Source organism: Mus pahari, chromosome 21 (assembly GCF_900095145.1).
Source record: "Mus pahari chromosome 21, PAHARI_EIJ_v1.1, whole genome shotgun sequence".
NCBI classification, from domain to species: Eukaryota; Metazoa; Chordata; class Mammalia; order Rodentia; family Muridae; genus Mus; species Mus pahari.
Genome location: NC_034610.1, coordinates 25,960,393 through 25,979,558, shown reverse-complemented (window position 1 = coordinate 25,979,558; position 19,166 = coordinate 25,960,393). Strand labels below are relative to the sequence as shown.

The 19,166-nt window shown below is 49.1% G+C and overlaps 1 protein-coding gene across 1 annotated transcript in view; it reads right to left on the bottom strand.

Annotated features, from left to right (window-relative positions):
- Nucleotides 1-418: 418 nt before the first annotated feature.
- Umodl1 (uromodulin like 1) overlaps nucleotides 419-19,166 on the bottom strand; it is a 64,717-nt gene continuing 45,969 nt past the window's right edge. The window contains exons 15-22 of the mRNA XM_021221541.2: nucleotides 17,815-17,949; nucleotides 16,389-16,708; nucleotides 14,550-14,695; nucleotides 13,933-14,169; nucleotides 13,547-13,706; nucleotides 9,858-9,936; nucleotides 2,458-2,663; nucleotides 419-1,297 (exon numbers count right to left, since the gene is read on the bottom strand). Of these exons, the coding sequence (XP_021077200.1) occupies nucleotides 2,482-2,663; nucleotides 9,858-9,936; nucleotides 13,547-13,706; nucleotides 13,933-14,169; nucleotides 14,550-14,695; nucleotides 16,389-16,708; nucleotides 17,815-17,949 (1,259 nt within the window). The 3' untranslated portion in view covers nucleotides 419-1,297; nucleotides 2,458-2,481. The remainder of the gene's footprint in view (nucleotides 1,298-2,457; nucleotides 2,664-9,857; nucleotides 9,937-13,546; nucleotides 13,707-13,932; nucleotides 14,170-14,549; nucleotides 14,696-16,388; nucleotides 16,709-17,814; nucleotides 17,950-19,166) is intronic.

Sequence of the window (19,166 nt, the reverse complement as noted above, 5' to 3'; positions counted from 1 at the left end):
AGTCTCACCCCCAGAGGCCATGGTAAGCGCTAAGTAAGGAAATGTCTGCCATCCTCCTCCACCAACAGGAGACATGACTGCTCATCTATGGACTGGAGTCTCCAGAACCCTGAAGTTTGTCCTCACAGCTGGCACAGCCTGTCATTGAGACTGTGTGACTGAGGCGAAGTGTGAGAGAGCTGCCGGGTCCTGGGCTCAGTACCTGGGTTTTCTGAGATTTTATTTTTCTCAATAATAGTCAGTGGAAGATGCCAGGCTGATGTCAGAAGTGATGGATGACACAGGGGTGGGGTAGGGGTGGGGAGCCCCACCTCAGCATCTCCCTGGAGTGTCTAGTAAAGAACCAATGGCCAAGAATGGCCTGCTACATGAACTGAGCCACATGGGGGAAGCAACATGGCAAACCACTTCAGTGCCAGAAAAAATTTATTGCTCAAAGGTGGCTTGTCACACAGACTCCCAGTTGTCATTCTTACCCTCACGAATATGCAAGAAAGTGAAAGACTCATTTCCCTCAGATGATCTGTGTGAGAGTCACATTCAACATAAGTAAGCATATTAATTAAATGCTATAACCCTGTTTTGCTTTTATATTCACTAGGGAGAACACTATTGCCTCTGATGATAACTATGTAACCAACGGGTCTTTCAGATCAACAAAGTAGAGTTAGTGTGGTACGCACCTCCCCCACCTCTCCCCTGATTCCTTGTGATGGAGTGGGGGGTGGGAATCACACCTTCCTCTTCATGGAATTACATGAAAAATGTCCATGGATGTGCTGGGAAACATGCAAGAAGTGTTACATACACATCATATGACCGCAATGTGTTAGAAATCGTCCCAGTTTCACCTAGGTCGTCTTGAGTCACTGCCACACAGGTGTGAGTCGCATGCTGATAGGGAGAGCTGAGTAAGTGTGTTTGTGTATGGAAAACCACCCTTGGAGAGTTTATCGGATGGATCCATTTGTGAACGAGCATCACGGGAAATGTCTGTAAGGATGTCATTGTCAAGAGAACAGGGGTCACGGGAGCAGCTTGGATGTCAAAGCTTGGAAGGCTGTGGTAAGTGGGGCCGTGTTTGCGCTGGGTTTGAGGATGAAGACCACTCCAGGGATCCGCCCACAGCTTCAGCAGGCCCATCACCAGCCTGGTGGGTGGTACTCTGCGTCTTCAGGCTCTTGGGGGCGGGCAGAGGTTTGCTGTCTCATCCCCAAGTGCTGGCACAGCACTGTCCAGGGCTGGACTCCCGTCAGCGTTCGATGAATCAGCCACTGGACCTTATTTACAGGGTGTTCTGTGTGGGGAAGACAGTCACATAGTCACAGGATCAGTCCACAGGAGGCAAAGGAGTTCACAGAGGGGGCCCTCCATATCCTTAGAAACCAAAGCGTTCTTTTTTTTTTTTTTTTTTTTTTTTATGATCATATTTGGTCTAAGGACCTGAGCATTTAATGGATTAGCTGATCACCAACATTGTAACTCATCCATTTGCATACCCACTTGTTCTCCCTGCCTACTGAGCCTATGAATTACCACTGTGGTTTTTTTTTTTTTTTTTTTTTTTTTTTTTTGGAGACTGGAGAGTTGGCTCAGTGGTTAAGAGCACTCACTTTCCTTGCAAAGGACCTGGGTTCAGTTCCCAGCCCCCCCACAGAAGCTCGTCACTTCCCCAGGCACCAGGCATGTGTACAGATGGAGCATTCATATGAATAAAATAAATCTTTAAAAAAAAAGTGTCCCCTGAATCTGGTGAGTTAGCTCAGTGGTTAAAGGCATTTGTCACTAAGCCCGATGATTGGAGTTCAATCCCTGGAGCCCACATGGTGGAAGGAGAAAAACCAATTCCTGTATATGGTCTTCTAATCCCCACTCCCCTGACACACACACACCATTCACATAAATTAATAAACAAGAATCTTAAGTTGTCTGCTCCAAACTCAGACAGATTTTCTGGTGATTACGTAGCATTGCCACTGGGTGAGGTCTCTTAATTCAGCAAGAGGTAGTTTGAAGCATCTAGGGGGATATGTGTGGTCTATATGCAGACCCTGCCCTCTGTGGGAGCAAACTAGACTCCTCTAAACACCAGTGTGATTGACAACTTCGCAACCAAAGACCTTCAATTTAACTCATCAGTGCTGGCTAGAGCATTGTGGTGACACAGTGGACCCAGCTGGACTCCTGTGTCATTGTCCCAGAGGCCATAGGAGATGAGGCTGGGAGCCATCCTTGGGTACCAGGGTCACTGTACCACCTCTGGCTGCCTGGGGCCATGGTGTAAATGGCAGAACTCTTTGCTGACCTGCTAATGGTCCCTGCTCCCTTTCCAGCGGTTCTCAGCCGCTTTGGGGAAGGAGAGGTTTGTCAGTTACAGATCTACCCCTTGCCAAGCCCACTCTGCCATCTCCAGGGGCAGTAGAGGCAGGACGTGGCGTCAGACCTGCTCGCTCTTACCCATCTCCTGGTCAGTTGGGTCTTCTAGTGAGAGAACACCTGGTAGCTGAAGTCGTCGGTCTGGATCCGAAGATTGTATTTCTGCCTTACTCTCTGGTAACGCAAGATCAGAAGGGTTGTGGCCCCTGCTACCACCAGAAGTGCAGCTGCTGCAAGGAGAATGATGTAACCCGTCCCCAGGACTGGCTTTGTACATGCCTGTGCACCTGTGGGTGAGATAGGTGCCAGGGTAAGAGAGGTTTCAGGGTAAGAGAAATTGCCAGGGTCAGGGGAATTATGCATCTGTGGTTGGCACCTGGCCCAGAAAGTGTGAAGTAAAAGATGTGCTTAGATTGCAGGGGGGGGGGGNCAACAGGGTTAGGTGTGCACTAGGAGTTAGGGGGAAGCCAATTGTCTTAACTGATGAATGATTCCCTGAGTCACACACCCATGCACACACACACACACACACACACACACACACACACATACAATGTCCCTAAGCTCTGTCCCCTCCTCAGTAAAGAAGAGAAGGGGTCAGCTGCTGGTGTTGCCACCACTTTCCATTTCCATTGCAACAAAGACACATAAGAGAAATCACATGATACCACCCTCCTCCAGCTCTCAGTCCCCGCTGGGAGACTGGGAGACGGTGAACTGCCCTCTTTCCTGGAATTTCTGGTGGGCACGCCCATCAGCAGAAAGCAAAGTCTGAAGTGCAAGGGTGTGGCCACGCTGTTTTCTGATGTAAATCCCCAACTTCTAGAGCCTTCTCTAGAACCTCAAAGCAAAAAACACAGATTCCATTCCACCTCCCTTCTGCCCCAGACCCCCATGGGACACTGCAGACCTGCTTGCTATAAAGTTACTGCTGAAATAAGACACCTGGTTCAAAGCCAGGTGCAGCCTCACGCCTGTGGGCTGTGTACAAACCTCGGACTTCTCTGAGCATACATGTTCTCCAGAGACTATGAACGTACACTTCATGTGATGACCAGGTGCAAAAGCTCTCCATTTGGCCACAGAACCTGCTGGATCAGCGCTTCCTGGGAGGAGAACCCCAAGCCAGGATCGGTATAGCATGTAAAATTACCTGTTGCAGAAAAAGAGAAGGATACAAAAAAATCAAGTGTATACATTGTTGTTGCTTTGTGTGTGCCTCTGAGACAGTATCACTCACTATATAGCAAGCTTGACTTTGGGTGATCTTCCTGCCTCAGCCTTCCCAGATGTGGGCCACCAGAATACTCTCTGAGTTGACCCTATAAAGATATATAAATTAATCAATTTAATTAGTCAGTTAAATGTCTGGGATGTTGAAACTGATTACACCTGCCTTTCTACCTGTTTTATTGGTTTATTTTCTGAGGTTTTTTTTTCCTTTTTTTGTTTTTGTTTTTTAAATAGGGTCTCCTGTGTAGACAAGGGTGACCTTGAATTTTTTATTTTCCTGCCTTTGCCTCCCAAGAGCTGAGATTGCAGGTGTGCACCACCACAGTACATTTGACGTTTGTTTGTGTGTTTGTCCTTTCTAATGAAGTTCTCAGGGTCTCAACGTTGGGAGCACCCCCCCCCACTCCCGCTGCCCATGCATCCAATCAACAGCGCGCAGGGGCCCAGCCCCTTCTCAAGCAGCAATGAGTGTAGGGGGTAGGAGGAATGCGGGGGGGGGTTGGATCTAAGGTACTCAATCCAAATTTCTGAGCAGCTTGCTTGGAATTTGGTTTAAGGCCCTCAAGGCAAAGGCCTGCATGTACCTTCGGGTCAGCAAGGGAGGCACAGGACCCCTATCCAACGAGAGCAGCTCAGCCTGCAAGGGTCTACCCAGAGGTAGAGCTTTGAGGTCCCCTCACAGCTGGAGAGCCAGCCAGCTCCTCATGGGGAGACACAGGGGTTGGGGTACGGAGTGTGTGGGGGGGGTTACCATCCACATCAGAGGCCAGGGCCTGCCCTAAACCAGAGTAACAGCCGAAGTCCGGGAGAGTGAAGACCCCAGAGAATGGAGGGGAAAACAGTGTTGCTCATAATGAGTGAAACATGGCCCCAACATCCATCAGTATGCAAATGGACGGGCCAGCTGCAACCAGGACACACAATGGAGTGGTTTGTTCGGTTTTGCCCATTCGGTTGGCTTTTTGAGATACAGTCTCACACTGTAGCATGAGCTGGCCTGGGATATCACTGTATAACATCAGTCTCAGCAATCCTCCTGCCTTGGTCTTCCATGTGGTAGGGCCATGGGCAATAGCCCCACTGTGTCCAGCTTATACGATGGACTATTATCAAGCCACCAAAAGGAACAGAGCTGATGTCACATGGCCATGTAGGAGACAGTGTGTAAGGGAGTCACAGAGGGACCATGGTTTGTGAGACCGATTCATAAGAACTCTCTAGAACAGGCCAAGCAGAGACAGGCAGAAGGCTGTCAATGCTGGAGCCCAAGGAAGAGGCAGGTGTGGGGCAGGATAGATGTTCCCATACTGTCAGGGCTGGGAGAGACAGCTCAGGAGGAAAGAGCCCTTGCTGGAAAAGCATAGGGGCCCGAATTCAAATTCTTAGAACCCAAATAAAGGCTACAGACCTGGACTCCTAGTGCTGTAGGGGTGGAGGCAGGAGGATGGCTGGGACTGGCTGCCCTCACAGCTCTAGGAGCAGTGAGTGACTTTGCCTCAAGAGACTAAGGTAGAGAGTGACAGAGAAGGACATTAATGTCCTTATCTGGATACACACACACGTCTCACATTGTAGGAAAAAAGATTCAAGCTGCCAGCCAGTCCCTGGCCTGCCCTCCAGTGGCCTGGCCCCATAAATGCTTTGTGCCTGAGAGGGACACATTATCAAGGTCATTAATAACAGAGATCACAGATGGACCCCAGCTATGCTCACCCCTCCCGTCCCCTCCACCTTTAGTATACCTGAAAGGTCTGCTTAGGAAAGAGCCTGTAATACTCAAATTCCATTTCCCTTCCCCAGGGACTTCTAGGCCCTACAGTGGACACTGGGCTGTCTTCTAGGAGATGGCCCGAGGGCTGTTGCTATCAGCACAGTTGCCCCAAGGTGGTTCTGAGGTTCCCTTTGGGCCATTCAGACAAAGAGCTTCAAACAGGCAACATTGTTGCCTGGACATGCTGGGGTGGGGAACCTCCCCACTAGCTGCAACTATGTAACTTTCTCAGGAGTGTGGGTCCCTCTGCCTGGTTAGTCATAGTCCAAGGGACACAGAGTAGCTGGCCCCAGAATCCAGTCTCCACGGGCCTCCAGGAAGAGGCTCTTCCCAGCAGAGTCAGGGTATTTGAGTTGACTATGTTAAGGCCGAGGCAGGAGACTGGCTCTGTTGGCACTGTGGAACAGACCGTGATAGCCCAGACTGTCAGCCCTTGAGAACATTGAGCCCCTGTCCTGATGCTGCCTATCCAGTTGGATCCGGATCACCACCGACAAGGGACTAACTCAGCATGGCTCAGGGTAGTGTCTGCAGGCCAGACTGGCTCCTGATTCGCCCCAAAGCAGGTAAGTCTGAAACAGAGAGCAAGCTCTCAGAAATGCTTGTGCAATTTGACACAGTGAGTGTGTCCCCTGGCATGGGGACTCTGTCTGTTCATGTGAGGCTCCAGACATCACAATATGACCTGTGTGTGTGCAGTCAGACCCCATCTGTCCATGAAGCAGGGAGTTTTTTTAAGTGAAGTGACACAGGGCATATAAAACACTCCCAACTGCAGAGTGGAAAAAAAAAAAAGACAACCAGCAAGCCCCTAGCATACACATGACCAACCCATACTGGCCTTCCAACATGCTACATGTGTGTGTCTCAAGCAATAGGGACACCCCCACATACTTGATATGCAGAACCCTAACATTAGCAGAAGCCAGGCCTCCTGACACATATGACCATGCAGAGCAGAAGCAAGCTCTCCTGGTACGGGGAATCCCAGCTCAGATGCTCGAGAAGTGCCCTCTGGCCTCAGTAACTGTCCTGGACATTTGCACACACCCTGGTGATCTCACTCTACCCATGTCTTTGCCCAATGATATAAATTAAGCAGGTTGAAGAGTAGATTTCCAAAGCAGTGGCCACAGGAGACTCCCAAACTGGTCTCAAAGCACGCAGCACGTATTCAAGAAGACCATTTCCCTACATGAGACACGTGTGAAAATTTATCTCCCATGAAAAGATACATTAAAGCCCAAAGCCACTCCTCTGGAGACAGGGCCACTGTGGAGAGGACTAGTAAAGGTGCAGCCACACTGGAGGAGCTGAGCCCTCACACAGTGGGACTAGGTTTCTTATAAGTTTGCTGCAGTGAGATGTAGCTACGGGCTAGGGAACCCAAAGATGGGCCACAGCCTGAGGGACCTGGAAGAGGCTGGGGGGATGATTGGCAGCAGGTTTCAGAGGGAGGGAGCCTGGCCACACCCACATCTCAGGCTGTGAGAGAATAAAATTCTGTGGTCCTACTGTGGTCCTGTGGCACCAAGTCCATGGTGTTTTGTCACCGCAGCTCAGGCTACTTAAGTACTTATGTACATGGTGGGGTGGGGGAAGGAGGAAGAGGAGGAAGAAGAGGAAGAGGAGGAAGAAAAAGAGGAAGAGGAGGGGAAGAGGGGGAAGAGGAGGAGAAGGGGGAGGAAGAGGAAGAAGAGCAAGAGCCTTTCTCACAAAGGTGACCCTGACCCTTGGGGACAAAGATAAGTAGAAGATTATAACCAGCCAGCTCTGCCTCTGAGACCCAGTTCACAGCAGTTCAGTTCCAGCCACATGACACATGTATTCTCTCAGATTTCAAGGTGACACTCATGCTTCCCTGAAGGGGCAGTGATGTTGACAGAGGGGACAGAGGAAGGAACACATCTGTTGACCTCTCCTTGTCCCTGGAGGCTCTTACAATGCTTCTGCTAACCCTCCTCCTGCAACAGAGCAGCCCTTACCAACTGGAAGTACGTGTGCCGAGGGGGGCTTTTCTGCCCGTTTGTTTGAGGATGTTGTGGAAATAAAAGCTACAAGACAACAAGAAAGCTGGTGAGGAGAAGGAGAGTGACAGAGAGCTTTGGAGACACAGCAAGTCACTCTCTTGCTACAATGTACTCTGCGCTGGCCTCATGTAGACCTCTGCTGGTTACAAATGGAAACAACCAACTCTTATCCTGAAGCTTCCACAGGCCAAGCTCTGAAGGAGAAAATAATATCCCCACTTCACAAGGGGAAAAGGAGGGACGAGAGCTAGTATGTTCAACATCCCAAAAGTATCAACGTTGACCAGGTTTTTAATTAAGCGAGCCTCTCATATTAGGGACTCTCAAAGGACCTAGATATAACCCTGGGAGGTAGGAAGGGCAATTTGCTCGAACTGCAACCTTATAAAGGAGAACCAAGGTTCCTGACACATAATGAATGGAGGAAGAGAAGCCTGTCTGTTTTGTCCATCTGTCTGTCTGTATGCAAGTGTGGTGAATATATGATGGATAGAACTGTGAAAAGATGACTAATGGGCAGATGGATAGATGAATATGTAAATGGATGGATTAGTAAAGATTAGATACACCCATGAATGGCGTATAGATGGATACATGGATGGATGGTAAATGGATTGATGGAAGATACAGGATGAACAGAGGATGCATGGACAGATAGCTGGTAGTGGGTAGAGTCAATAATATCTCTCACAAAACTCACACAGCTCAGGCAGCAGCCTAGGAACAAACTCATGTCTATTATCCTCTCACTTGTGACATCCCCTAACATTAATGAACCCCAACGCCTCTCACTCGTGACATCCCCTGACATCCATGAACCCCAACACCTCTCACTTTTGACATTCCCCTGACATCCATGAACAAATGAAGAGGTTCCACTTCTGTTAATGAGAGCACAATACATGCATACTCTTTCTTATTGAGGCTCCAGGTCGATCAGTTCTCTATTTAAGAGGATGCGAAGTTGAGAAAAGGTGTGTGGTTCCTGAGCCTAGGCCAGCAGTTACCCAAGGATCCCCACCTGGCTCTCAGAACCTAGTTTAGCAATCATTTGTGGACCTCCCTGCCCCTGCCCCCGGGTCTGGAACACTCTTGGGTCAGTGGATCTGTGTGTGTGTGTGTGTGTGTGTGTGTGTGTGTGTGTGTGTGTGTGTGTGTGTGTGTGTGTGTGTGTGTGTGTGTGTGTGTGTGTGTGCGTGTGTGTCCTTGGCGACTGTGCCTAAGCCTTTATTTTCCCAATGTTCGGATGAAAAGCAAGAGTTGAGAAACACCAGCCAGGTCCTACGTGCAGACTCCCTTGCTCACTTATCAGAAACCCAGTTCCACCTGAGCCTGAATCTCAGCTCCCAGCCTAAGCCTGAATCCCGGAGACTGTTGCACAAGAAAATGCAGAGAGGTACAAGATCATCAAAGGTTAGGAGGGAGTAATCACAGAAGAAAAAAAACAGCTCGAGCAGTGAGAAAAGCTTAAATCTCTTTCTGGCATAAAGATGAGATGACATCAGGGGACATGGAAGAAGGAAGTAGCCAGGGATGGCACAGGATGACCCTTTAAGAGGCTCCAATGATTCTTTCCTCTCTCACTGGCCAGAATTGACCTCCCCAGCCATACTCAGCTGCCCAGCAGGGTGGGGGCTGTGGCTTTTGCTCCAAACAGCCATGTGTTAGCGAAAGCCGGAAAACTCTCCTACCGTAGAGCAGAGACAGAAACCAGGAGGCTACTAGAAACTTCAGTGTCAGTACCCGTAGAAACTTCAGTGTCAGTACCCGTAGAAACTTCAGTGTCAGTACCCGTAGAAACTTCAGTGTCAGTACCCATAGAAACTTCAGTGTCAGTACCCAAAGCACACAGATTCCCTATGCTTTCCAAGTAATTAGATTGTATAGATGGGGAAATATGTTTGGAAAATTGACCCTGGAAATACATTAATATAGTCTTCTATATAGGTGTTGATACTTGGGGCAACTGAAGGGCTTCTTTGTTCATCATCTGGATTAACAGCATTTTCATATAGATGTGCAGTTACACATGTGTGCACATGCAAGTTCATGCATATGCATGCACACACACATACTGCAGCTGTCTGTTCACAGCCTGGGTCCTTTCTCTTTGCATCCACTTGACAGGTTTACTCCGGGTCAAAGACCTTCTCAGCTTCCTGGGACTTCCGTCACAGCATCCTTCAGCTCGATGCTCTGGACTTCCGGGAGCTAGGATTCTTCCCCATAGCACGGCCGCAGATGTCAACCCCACCTCTCAGGGTGGCCAAGAGGGACAAATCCTATCCCCTAACCCCACACGAGCACCAGAAGAGTCTTGAGGAAAATTTTAGCCACTGCTGTCTTTTAGGAAAAAAAAATTTTTTTTAAAGCTCCATACTTTAAACAGGCGCTTTGTAAACTAGGCTGGGACCAGTTTCCTTACCACTGAAACCCAGGGGTCTCACCTTCAGTCCGATGGAGGGGCCCCCAGGTCATCTGGTGTAAGGCTTCACTGCTTCTCAGCAACCGGAAGTCGTTGCAGCTCTGTTTTGAGAAGAGAAACCTCACATTAGTCTCATGGTTCTTTCAGGGCGTGAATGTCCAGTGTTGGGTTTTTCCCTATCTGACCCCGATTGTTTGGTCCTCTGGGTGAGTTTAGATGTGGACTCTGGTGGGGCACCACCAGTTTGCAGAGAAAAGAGTTTGTTTGCTTGGCGAATCTTGGGTCACAGTCAATTGAGGGAGGCCAAGAATGGAAGCAGGAGCTGAAGCAGAGGCGACAGAGAATGGAGGAACACTGCTTGTTCCCAGAAGCTTGCTCAGCCTGCCCTCTCATACAATCCTGATCACATGTTCAGGGTGCCCTGGCTGCAATGGGCTGGGCCCTCCCACACCAATCGTTAATCAAGCAAATGCTCTACAAGCATTCAGATGCAGGCATTTCCCTCTTCTAAATAACCCTAGCTTGTGTCGACTTGATGTAACCAGACCAAAACACCACCAGAAGCATGACGTACAGTGGGTACACACAGAGGAAAGACTGTGGAAATACGAGCCTCTAAATCTTCCCTAGGACCATGCCTTAGCCACACAACCTAGTATTCCTTTTGTGTCCTCCAAGGGCCCAGTCCCGCCTTCAGATTCACTGCCTGGTTCACTGGTATGGTGCCGTCTTCTTCCTAGGTCCCCAGCACACACTAAGGTCTTCCAAGAAAAGGTTGGCATCCTAACCCCGGCTTTCTAACTCTGATTGCTTTAGTTAGGGTTTCTATTGCGGCAATGAACAGCCATGACCAAAAGCAACTTGAGAAGGGAAGGGTTTGTTTGGCTTATGTACCCAGAGTCACAGTGCACTGAGGGAAGCCAGACTGAGAACTCAACTCAGACGGGAACCTGGAGCCAGGAGTTGACACCGAGACCATGGAGGAATGCTGCTCACTGGTGTGCTCCACTTGGCTTCCTCCGCCTGCATTCTTATAGAACCCAGGGCTGCCAGCCTAGGCACAGCACCGCCCACAGTGGGCTGGGTCCTCCCCCATCCATCACTAATTAAGAAAATGCCCGGGGCTGGAGAGATGGCTCAGCGGTTAAGAGCACTGACTGCTCTTCCGAAGGTCCTGAGTTCAATTCCCAGCAACCACATGGTAGTTCACAACCATCTGTAATGGGGATCCGATGCCTTCTTCTGGTGTGTCTATGGACAGCGGCAGTGAACTTATTTATAATAATAATTAAATCTTTAGGCAGGAGGGAATGGGGCTGACCAAAGTGAGCAACCTTCATTCCCAGCAAGCACATGATGGCTTACAACCATCAGTACAGCTACAGTGTACTCATATACATAAAATAAATAAATCTTTAAAAAAGGAAAGAAAAGAAAAAAGAAAAGGCCCTTTAGGCTTGCCTACAGCCTGATTCCTCCAAGGCATTTTCTCCGTTGAGGTTCCCTCTTCTCAAATTACTCTAGCCTGTGTCAAGTTTACACAATACTGGCCAGTTGACCTTATTTGAAAAGATGAGCAGGTTGAGATAAACTCTAACCCCAGGAGGTGAGACCTACTAGGAAGAGAGATCTGGACATGTACAAAGAAAGAAGTTTTACAAGTCAGGAAATGGCAAGGCCACAAGAAGCTGGGCAAGGCCATGGCAGAGTCACCTGCGCAGCACAGCTGGGGACCCAGCCTGCCAACGCTCACTCAGCCTTGTGTGTTCCTGGCTCACTCAGTAGTGTGTTTCAATACTTTAACAGCCCAGTTAAAACACATCTGGCATCTGGTGGCCCTGAGACTAATGGAAAGCCTGCTCTAAAGGTGGGGGAGGGGAACGAGGTCAGGGTCAGATTGCAAAGACCAGAGAGGCAGCAGCAGCAGTCCCCGCAGAGACAACACTGCTATGACCACTAGCCCTGGGCTTCTGCAGACTGGAGCACGTGCCACAGTGTGTGTCCTGGGGACTCAGCTGTGTTTGCAGGGGGATCCACAGTGTGAGAAAGCGGGATGGTTGAATTATCCAGCACTGTGTCTCTTAGCCACACCCTGCTAATGGCCAAAGGCTTGGAAAGACCCCAGAATCCTAGTCTGTCACCGTCAGAGATGGGTACAGTAGTGAGCACGTCTCCCAGAGGAGGAACACCCATAGTCTGGATGAACAAACAAATCCTTCACAAGCTCCCTGTCAATGCAGCGCACGAGGAGAGGAAAAGGTGCTACGCAGGCTGAGCACTGCTGAGGCACTATTCATTTCACCAAAATGTTTCACACGGAAGCTTCAGTGTCACTGAAGGGGGATGCTACCACAGCTGCCTGGGGTGGGGTGGCAGGACTGGTTAGTTTTGTTGGCAAGTTGACACACCTGGAAAGAGAGAACCTCAACTGAAGGCTCGCCTTGATTGGATTGGCCTGTGGGCACATCTGTGGGACAGTTTCTTCATTGCTATTTAATGTAGAAAGGCCCAGCCCACTGTGGGCGGTGCCATTCTTAGGTTTGAGCAAGCCAGGGGCAGCAAGCCAGTAAGAAGCAATCCTCCACCATTATTTGAGCTCCTGAATTGGCTTCTTTTGATGATGAGTTATTACCTATAAGTTAAAAACTTTTCCTCCCCAAGTTCCTATCAGTCACGAATTTTATCACAATAGAAAGTAAACTGGAACAGAAAGCTCAGGTGTAGCTGCAAGAAGTCTGAAGGGAAGAAGAAGGGACAAGGGAGGGTAATGGTGTATGTGTGCACGTATGTATGTATTATGTATGTATGCATATATGTGTGTGGTGTGTATGTGTGCATGCATCTTTGTGTATATGTATATGAATGCATTGTGTATACATGTGTATGTGTGCATGTATATTTGTATTTGTATGTATATATGTATGAGTGTATGTTTGTATATATATGCATATATATATATATGTATGTGTGTATGTATATATGCATGTGCATGTATGCTTGTGTATATGTATATGAGTGCATGTGTATATGCATGTGTATGTGTGCTTCTGTATCTGTACATGTATGTTTATATATGTATATGTATGCTTGTGTATATATGTGTTTTGTGTATGTATATATGTGTGTGTGTATACATATGTGTGTGTCTGAGTGTGTGCATATGTATATGCATGTGTTTCTATATTTATGTGTATATATGCATAAGTATGTGTGTGTGGTATGTCTAAGTGTGTATGGTATATAAGTGCATGCATATGTTAGTATATGTATACACACACACATATATATATATATATATATATATATATATATATGCATGTAGGTGTGTGTGTTTGGTATATGTGTGTACGGTACATGAGTGTATATGTGCGATGCAAACAGAAAACTGAACCATGGTGAGAGGAGAGGGAGATGGGGGCAAATAAGAACAAAGCATAACAATAAATACATGTGAAAATGTCACAATGATACTTATTTCTTTGCATGAGAACCAAAAGTTAACAACAGAACCCCAGGAAGAACACATTTGGCCTAAATCACTGCACCCAAAATGTGCCACTCCCTGTCCTGGGCCCCCCCTTTAAGCTGCATGCTTCTTCTGAGCATGTGCCCTCTACCCCCCACCCCTCCACCCTCCACTCCCCACCCCTTGTTCTCTTGCATGGGGCAATTTCTCTACCAAGGAAGAAAGCAGAAGGAGCCAGCACTTACTACCCTGCACGAGTTCCTGGGGCTCTCCATGCACACTCTCAGCTTGCAGTGCAGGTAGACGATGGAGTTGTTGATGAAGGAGAAGATTCTCAGCTTGAACTGGGCCTTGCTGGAGTTACCATTCTGGATTACGCTGGTGTAGGTGTTGGGAATAGGGCAGCTGAGGGAAGGAACAGGGCACATAAGTTAGTTGTTCCGGCTGCCGCTCAGGCACAATTCTTGTGAACATCCCTCTCCCACAGGCAATCCTATAGCCTCATTGGAAGTCTCTCGCTCACTCGGGCTGCTGCCTCATCTAGCCCCAACCCCAACCACTCAGAGTTTGCCTGGAGATTTCAAGGGGTCCAAATCGGCAAGGGGGCTGGGCAAGGGGGCGTGGCCTCTACCTGTTGTTGATGAAGCCAAAGGTGATGGGGTCCTTGGCATTGCTGGAGGGGGTGGCCCAGCACTCAGTCAGCACGACCTTCAGACTGCTCTTCTGCCTGTGAAGTCCCACCTCAATCTTGATCTCATCGCTGGCGGACACACTATAGTTCTGAGGTATGGGAGAATCGCCAATGAACAACTGCATTTCCGTGACAAAATTTCCAGTACCGTGGACGTCTTCAATGACGGTGTAGACCCTGTGGTGGGGCAGGGAATAGAGGCTCTGAGAAACCTGCTCTATGAAGTCCTTTCTTCCAGTTTCTCCCCACCAAAGGTGATTCTAGGGAGGCACAGAAGTCAAGGAAGACCAGCAGGTGACAAGAGATGACGTGTGGGAGGTGGCCCTTGAGAGAGGGTGGCCGCGATGGAGGTTGTGGGTCTGAAGAGCTGGAGGTTGCTGCCTAGAAGCTGTTCCTCCTAGCTGATGGCCACAGATAGGGATTTGGTTTTCTATAGTTAATCCTACAAAGGACTGGGGACAGAAATAGGGGAAGCTGGCACAAGTTCTGCCCACTTGTGCAGTCAGACTCAAAGCCAAGCAGAGGTGCTAGAGGAACCCCAGGCGGCCCCCACTCACCCCCACTGTGGGGTGTAGCCCGAGGAAGTCAGAAGGTCATTCTGGAAGGCGCAGTGGATGGGACTCAGGATCTGCAGGTGGTGGATGACGCCCTCTGGGGACAGGTCGTTCCTCAGCGTGGTCTTCACCACTGTGGTGGTCATGTTCTAAGCACAAACAGATGAGATGTGAGTGATCTCCTGGGCCTGAGGGGGCCCAGCCCCAAACTGCAGCTAGATTCCAGGGATTGTAGGGTTATCCCCAAAAGTGTAAAAATCCAGACAAGTGTCCCTGATGTCACCTGTTGGAGATTTGTCCCCTGATGTCACCTGCTGGAGATTTATGTTAGGCATTGGTGTCTACCTCTCTCTAGCTCCTATCCTACACACCAAAAGGAGACCAGTCTACCAATCGCATATATGGCAACATATGTCCTTGGATCAACCTGTATCTGACCATGTCATACCATATCTAATCAATGGCATTCCCTTTTCTCTCAGCACTCCCCAAACCCAGCTGGACTGAACTGCCAAATTGGATATTTGCCTCTGAGAACAGAGGTGACCCTAATCCTCCATCTGCCGGCCCCTGCATCCATCCCACCCCTGTGAAGAGGTGCTGACTCCCTGGGAACAGCTTGGCATGCGGAGGACACTTGAGCGCGTGTTACAGCTCCTGGTCTTAAGGTTGGCATCCTAGTGATGTTCCTTAGACATGGGAGCTCATGAGGGGCTGCTAGGGCTGTGTTAGGCCCCTCACTGTGGTTGTGCATTTGTAGGCAGCTAGGAGGCTTTAGGAAGAGGGGCCTTGGGGTGGTGGTGGTGGCGCACACCTTTAATCCCAGCAGTTGGGAGGCAGAGGCAGGCGGATTTCTGAGTTCGAGGCCAGCCTGGTCTACAGAGTGGGTTCCAGGACAGCCAGGGAGATTTCACCTCTTCCTCTTCCTCTTTCTTTTTCTCTTACTCTTACTCTCTTTCTCTCTCTCTCTTCCTCCTTCCCTCCTTCTTTCCCTTTTCTCTCTCTATCCAATCTCATTTGCCCCATTTCCCTCTTTTTCCTCTCTCTCCTCCCCACCCCTTTCTCCATCCCCTCTCCCATCCTCTCTTTCTTCTTCCTCTTCCCCTCCCCTTTTCTCTTTTCTCTCTCTTCTTTCCCCTTTCCTTCCTACTCCATCCCTCTTTCCCTACCCCTCTTTCTCTTCATCTCCCTCACCCCCTTTCTCCCTCCTCTCTCTCCCCTCCTTTCTTTCTTCCTCCTCCCCCTCTCTTCTCTCTCTCTGCCCCTCCCCTTTCTGCCTCCCTCACTTCTGGACACCACAAGGTGAGCAGCCCTCCTCCACCGTGCTCTTCTGCCCTGAGCAACAGAGTCCACCAACCATGGACTGAAACCCCTGAGTGTGAGCTAAAACCAATCTTTCCTTCCGTTAAGTTGATTTGCCTCATATATTTTATCAAAGTGACAGAAACCAGACTGGCACACGTGTATGCTCATACATACCTATAGATAAATGTGTACACATGTGTATCCGTGCATGCATAGATATGCACACACATGCTCCTACCTTTCCTACCTTGCCTTTCCATCCTGCTTGGGCAGAGAGGAATCTTTAAACCCCGACCCTGGCCAACCCCAGTCCCTTTGCACCAGAAGAATTCTGCAGTGTGGGTCTTACACCTACCTTAGGATTCCGGTGTTCCAACTGTGACAGTGTGGGCCTGTCTGACTTCCTCTTTCGGGGTCTCTAGCTTAGAAGTCAGAGGCCCAGGAGTGAAGGAGAGCCTTCCTGGTCTCCCTACCAGGTGAGAACCCTCCCCACACTGAGGTCCCCCCAGTGGGTGGCTCACAGCCATATGTACTCACACTCTCTATGAGGGTCCTACACTCGCCCCAGCCAGCCACCAGAAACACATGTGTGCTGTTGCTTCTGCTCACGTTGCAGGATGGCTCTCCCAGGTACAGAGAGGCCTCGGGTATGGCCTCCTGCTGCAGAAAGCACTTCTGGACGGTGATGACCACCATCTCGATCTCACAGGACACACTAACGGCGTCCGTCAGGTTCAGCCGCAGGGACAGGTCCTGGAGTGTGGAGCTGGCATCTGGCACAGGGATACCCCTAGTTCCTGCTGGGGTAGGGGACCACTCTGAGCCTGGGGTCTGGGCTGTGTTGCCAGAAGGGTCACCTGCAGGTTCCAAGGAGACAAAGGCTCAGGGTGAGGCTGTTTAGGGCTTGGAGGGACAGAGTAGACATCTGTGCTCTAAGGCAGCCGTACCCAGGAGCTGCCAGCTCCAGCCACAGAGTCCCCACACTTAGCACAGAGCAGGCTACTCGGCTTTCTTTGGTGTGTTTGCAGGTCCATGTATGTAAGGTATATATGAATATACATATAAGGTATGTGTTATGTATGTATTTGGTATGGTGTATTGTGTGTGTGCAGCTAAGGTATATATCTGTGTATGTACTGCTTGTATGTGTATGTGTGTAGGATGTATGTGTGTATATGTATATGTATGTGTAGGGTCTGCCATGGATGTGCTAGGCATGAAGGAGAAAGTAACCTGGCCCGGAGTCTGAGACATATCTCTAAGTAGAGTCCCAAGGTGGCCCCTTGGCTTCCTTCTTGTCCCCAAACTTACACCTTTGTAACATACAGGGAACCCTGGAAAGGTCTCCCATGTAGACGTCACCCACATCCTGTTTACTTACACAGGTGGTTGTCTCCCTCCCCTGGACACATATGAAAGAAGAGGGAGGACCAGTCACACACTGATACCACACACACACATACACAGACCCTACACATACATACACATATACACACATACATACATCCTACACACATACACATACAAGCAGTACATACACATACATACATGCACACATATATACCTTAGGCGCACACACACACAATACATCACACCAAATACATAATAACACATACCTTATATGTATATGGATATATACCTTACATACATGGACCTGCAAATACACACATATACACATACACACAGTACATACACACACACAATACAGTACAATAAACACATACATATACAACACATAGTCTACATGAATATGCATATATACCCTACATGTATGGACATGCAAATACACACACATTTATATACATGCACACACATGCATGCACATGCACATACAAAAAACTTGTCTAGGTGATAAAAAAAAAAAAACAGGCTGACTTCCTTTGGACAAAGGCCCTGTATTCTTAGGAATGAGCAAACATAGGAGCGATGATGAGACGTTCCAGAAAAGGCTTATGAGACTTACCATCACAGGACCTTCCAGAATATTCCACCTGTGAGTCAGGTCCTCCCCCATCACAGCTACATATAAAAGACCCGAAGGTGTTCCTGCACATCCCAGGGGCACAGTCATCCTCTCTCATGTCACACTCGTTGTAATCTGAAAAGCATTGAGAGAAGAGTAGAAGCCATGATGGACAGCGAGTGGCCCTGGGGTGGGCAGTGCCATCAGCTGTATGCACAGTCCTGCTGGGACAGCACATCTCAGGAGGCAAGGTGGAAATGTATCCAGACAACAGGCCACACAGATGTGGCAGGCTCAGGGCAGTCCATGAGACTCTTCAGTGTGGCTGGGAGTTGCAGTGGGAGTAGGGAGGCAGGGCTATTGTAGGATACAGCTATAAGACAGGAAAGGGGTTCCCACAGACCTGAACCCACTTCAGTCCACTGTTAGAGCCAGGAGATGCACAGAACCAGAGGCCTGAGCAGCAAAGCACGGAGCCCAGGAGACCCTCCTACACCCTTCCCTTGTGCCCATTCAGTCTGTCATCCCTGCATAATGGGGATCTGAACCAAAAACTCAGAGGGAAGAGCACAGGGTCATATGTTTCCTTCTGGTCTTTACAAAGTAGACTCCAGGGCCACGGCTATGGCTCAGTGGTAGCACACTTACCTAGCAGACACACACACATCCGCATACACACTCTCACACACGTGCACACACACATGTGCCTGCTCAGCACATAAATACATATATGTGTACTCCCATGTGACACCCCACTGTAACTCAGCATATGACCTTCTAGCACCTTCTACCTCAACAAACCCATTCATAGGTGACAACAGCCTACTGTGTGGAAGGAATTCAGCATATCCCTTAGCCCAGGCTATTTTGGTCATTTCCAATTAGTTGGCTTTGGAAGACGCTCTGAAGATGGCTATCCTTGCATTTACCATGGTCTGAACTGAGGTCCCTTCTCTCAGGACAAAGTCCCAGAATGCACTACTAGGCCAATGAGGAAGAGGTTGCAGATCACTGGGTTTCCAAAGAAGGTGAGGAAATCCTACTCCATCAGCCCGCTCCGCAGACTTCACGGCCCCAGCTCACCATGCCATGTTAAGATCCATGCTTCTCTCAGAGAGAATCTTGGAGCTGGCTTGTTTCTACTCAGTTTTGTTTACTCTATTTCTTCCTTTTGTAATCTGGACAGAGGGAGCCATGTCCTCAGTGGTCACGTGACTTGTCAGTGACTTGTACTGCTTAGGGGTTTAACCTGTTAGTGCCCTGTGCACACCGGGCTGCCAGGCTTAGGGGTTTAACCTGTTAGTGCTGTGCACACTGGGCTGTCAGGCTTAGGGGTTTAACCTGTTAGTGCC